Below are 2,056 nucleotides of genomic sequence, written 5' to 3'. Positions count from 1 at the left end.
TCAAACTTGTGATTTCAAATCCAACTCGCGCTGCGCTTCCATTTGATTTTCAAAGCAGACCTATGATTTCAGACCAAATCGCTCAGTTGTATCGATTTACTTGCAATCGTAATGAATTTGAAGCAATTTTCATTCTTGATTAAAGGTTAAAGTAATATTTCTTTATGTTTATCCGTGTTCTTTTAGAAGGCTAGACAAATTCTGCAAAGAATTAAACAAGACAGGATGGCAAGCGTAAAGGTTGTGCAGTTTTAAAGGACACTGGGATACATGGAAGAAAGTTTTCCGTGGTCAATCGCGTAATGGCAAAGTTAGATATGATATCATCTCAGTGGGTTAAATTACAAAAGGAGCGAGCCGAATTTCGTAAACATAAAGAAACAGATGTTTTTTCACTGCTTTAAACTCTTACAGAAACCTTTCATTGCTGGTCCGTTTAACATTGAAAGAGAATATTGTCCTTAACATAAAGTGGATTGAAAGTCTTTCACCACTTGGAAAATGGTAGCAGAAATTAAAACAAATTCAATTGCTTTTTCAAACCAAATGGCTAACTTCGGCCTGGAAACGAAGGCTGGAGAATTATTCAATATATCACGGAGCTTTTATTGGACGCTAAGTTTCTCAGTAAATTGTCTACATATAAAAATCCCCCCATAACATAGCCAGTAAATTTAGCTACCCAAATTCTTTAGCGCGAGCTTGCTTTCTAATCCTAATATGTGCACTTGACGTTAGCAATCAAATATCTCGAGATTGAAATTATTCTGCGATTGAATGCAAAGTTCCCGTCTAGCTTGGCTGCGATTTTTGATATTTTCAGATGGTTTTTCAGTCCCATCTCGATTGAGATAGACCTCTTGGAACTCTCAGTGAAATATATATTTATGGAAGTATACTTGATGATTTGGAAAGCAGAGGACATAGCCTTGTAAGAGCGACGAAAACAGCTTTAGAGTGAGCAATACTAGATTTTCCCAAACGTGATACGAATTATTGCTGGAAAATGAAGACTGAATTTGCTGACTACTGCACAGGCGGCCCAAGCGTACAATGTGTCAATTCGTGGTTTTAAGGTCATAAAGAGGAATATCTTAAACGCTAATGTGTATTAGCTGTAGTGATACAAGCCAAAATTTCCTCTGCATGAATTTTTACCCTTTGCCCATTGCTATTAAATGACTCTTTCGTTTACTGAAGTCAATATTCCCTGAAAATTGGATTATTCTTGGATAAATTTAGATTGAGTCGATTTCCCTCAAATTTCGACCAGCGTAAGCAAAAAGCAAATACATACCCGTTCAAACAGCAACAGTTTCCAAATTCCGCTGCATAGCTCCAAGAGACGCCCTGCTTTTACATCCATTCTAGCCCCATTCGCTTTTTCGTCGCCTTACCACAGGATTCAAATATTTAAGCTAAGCGACAGCGTTGGATTAAATAAATTATACTCTACCGGGAGGATTTTGAACACCGTTCTCCTGTCTGAGAAAACTTGAGTAGGTTGAAAGTCATTTTAGTGGAAGTATTTTTTCTTCGCTTTATAGTTTTTCTAAAAAGTGATGAAACATTTTGTATTCTTTTGCTGTATTAAAGAGATAAACACGACAATTCGTGAACCAGGGAGTGGGGCTTATTTCACTGTTCGCACGTATGCCACTATTGTACTTTGTATTTCACACGTATTTAAAACAGTGAATACTCCACTACCTCAACTACAAGGACACACAATCTAACTTCGAGAGGAAAAAAATTTATCTTCTCGAAAGTAGCAACATTTCATCGGCCGTAAACCTTCATTTTGTAAAACTGTGAGTGGCTGTCGTCACTGAACTCTCCTGTTTTGTTTTGTTTTCTTTTTTGTTTTTTTCCACATGGGGTTCATTGGCATCCCATTTCTGTACAATAATCATACTCGATGAGCAAGATACGTGGGCATTTAAAAGGCACAAGATCAAAAGTGCCTGGTCAGATTAATATACTGTAATAGTGTTTGGAGTTCATATATTTTGAACTGCGGTTATAGATACGTATGATGCACGATCCTCGCAGTAGA

At 37.1% G+C, this 2,056-nt stretch overlaps 1 protein-coding gene across 1 annotated transcript in view; it reads left to right on the top strand.

Annotated features, from left to right (window-relative positions):
- LOC111337035 (uncharacterized) overlaps positions 1-1,199 on the top strand; it is a 50,278-nt gene extending 49,079 nt beyond the window's left edge. The window contains exon 17 of the mRNA XM_088728259.1: positions 187-1,199. Within this exon, the coding sequence (XP_088584385.1) occupies positions 187-194 (8 nt within the window). The 3' untranslated portion in view covers positions 195-1,199. The remainder of the gene's footprint in view (positions 1-186) is intronic.
- Positions 1,200-2,056: the final 857 nt, after the last annotated feature.

This window comes from Stylophora pistillata, chromosome 7 (genome assembly GCF_964205215.1).
Source record: "Stylophora pistillata chromosome 7, jaStyPist1.2, whole genome shotgun sequence".
Classification (NCBI taxonomy): Eukaryota; Metazoa; Cnidaria; class Anthozoa; order Scleractinia; family Pocilloporidae; genus Stylophora; species Stylophora pistillata.
The sequence above is the reverse complement of the archived record's forward strand: the minus strand, read 5'-3'. Positions and strand labels throughout refer to the sequence as shown.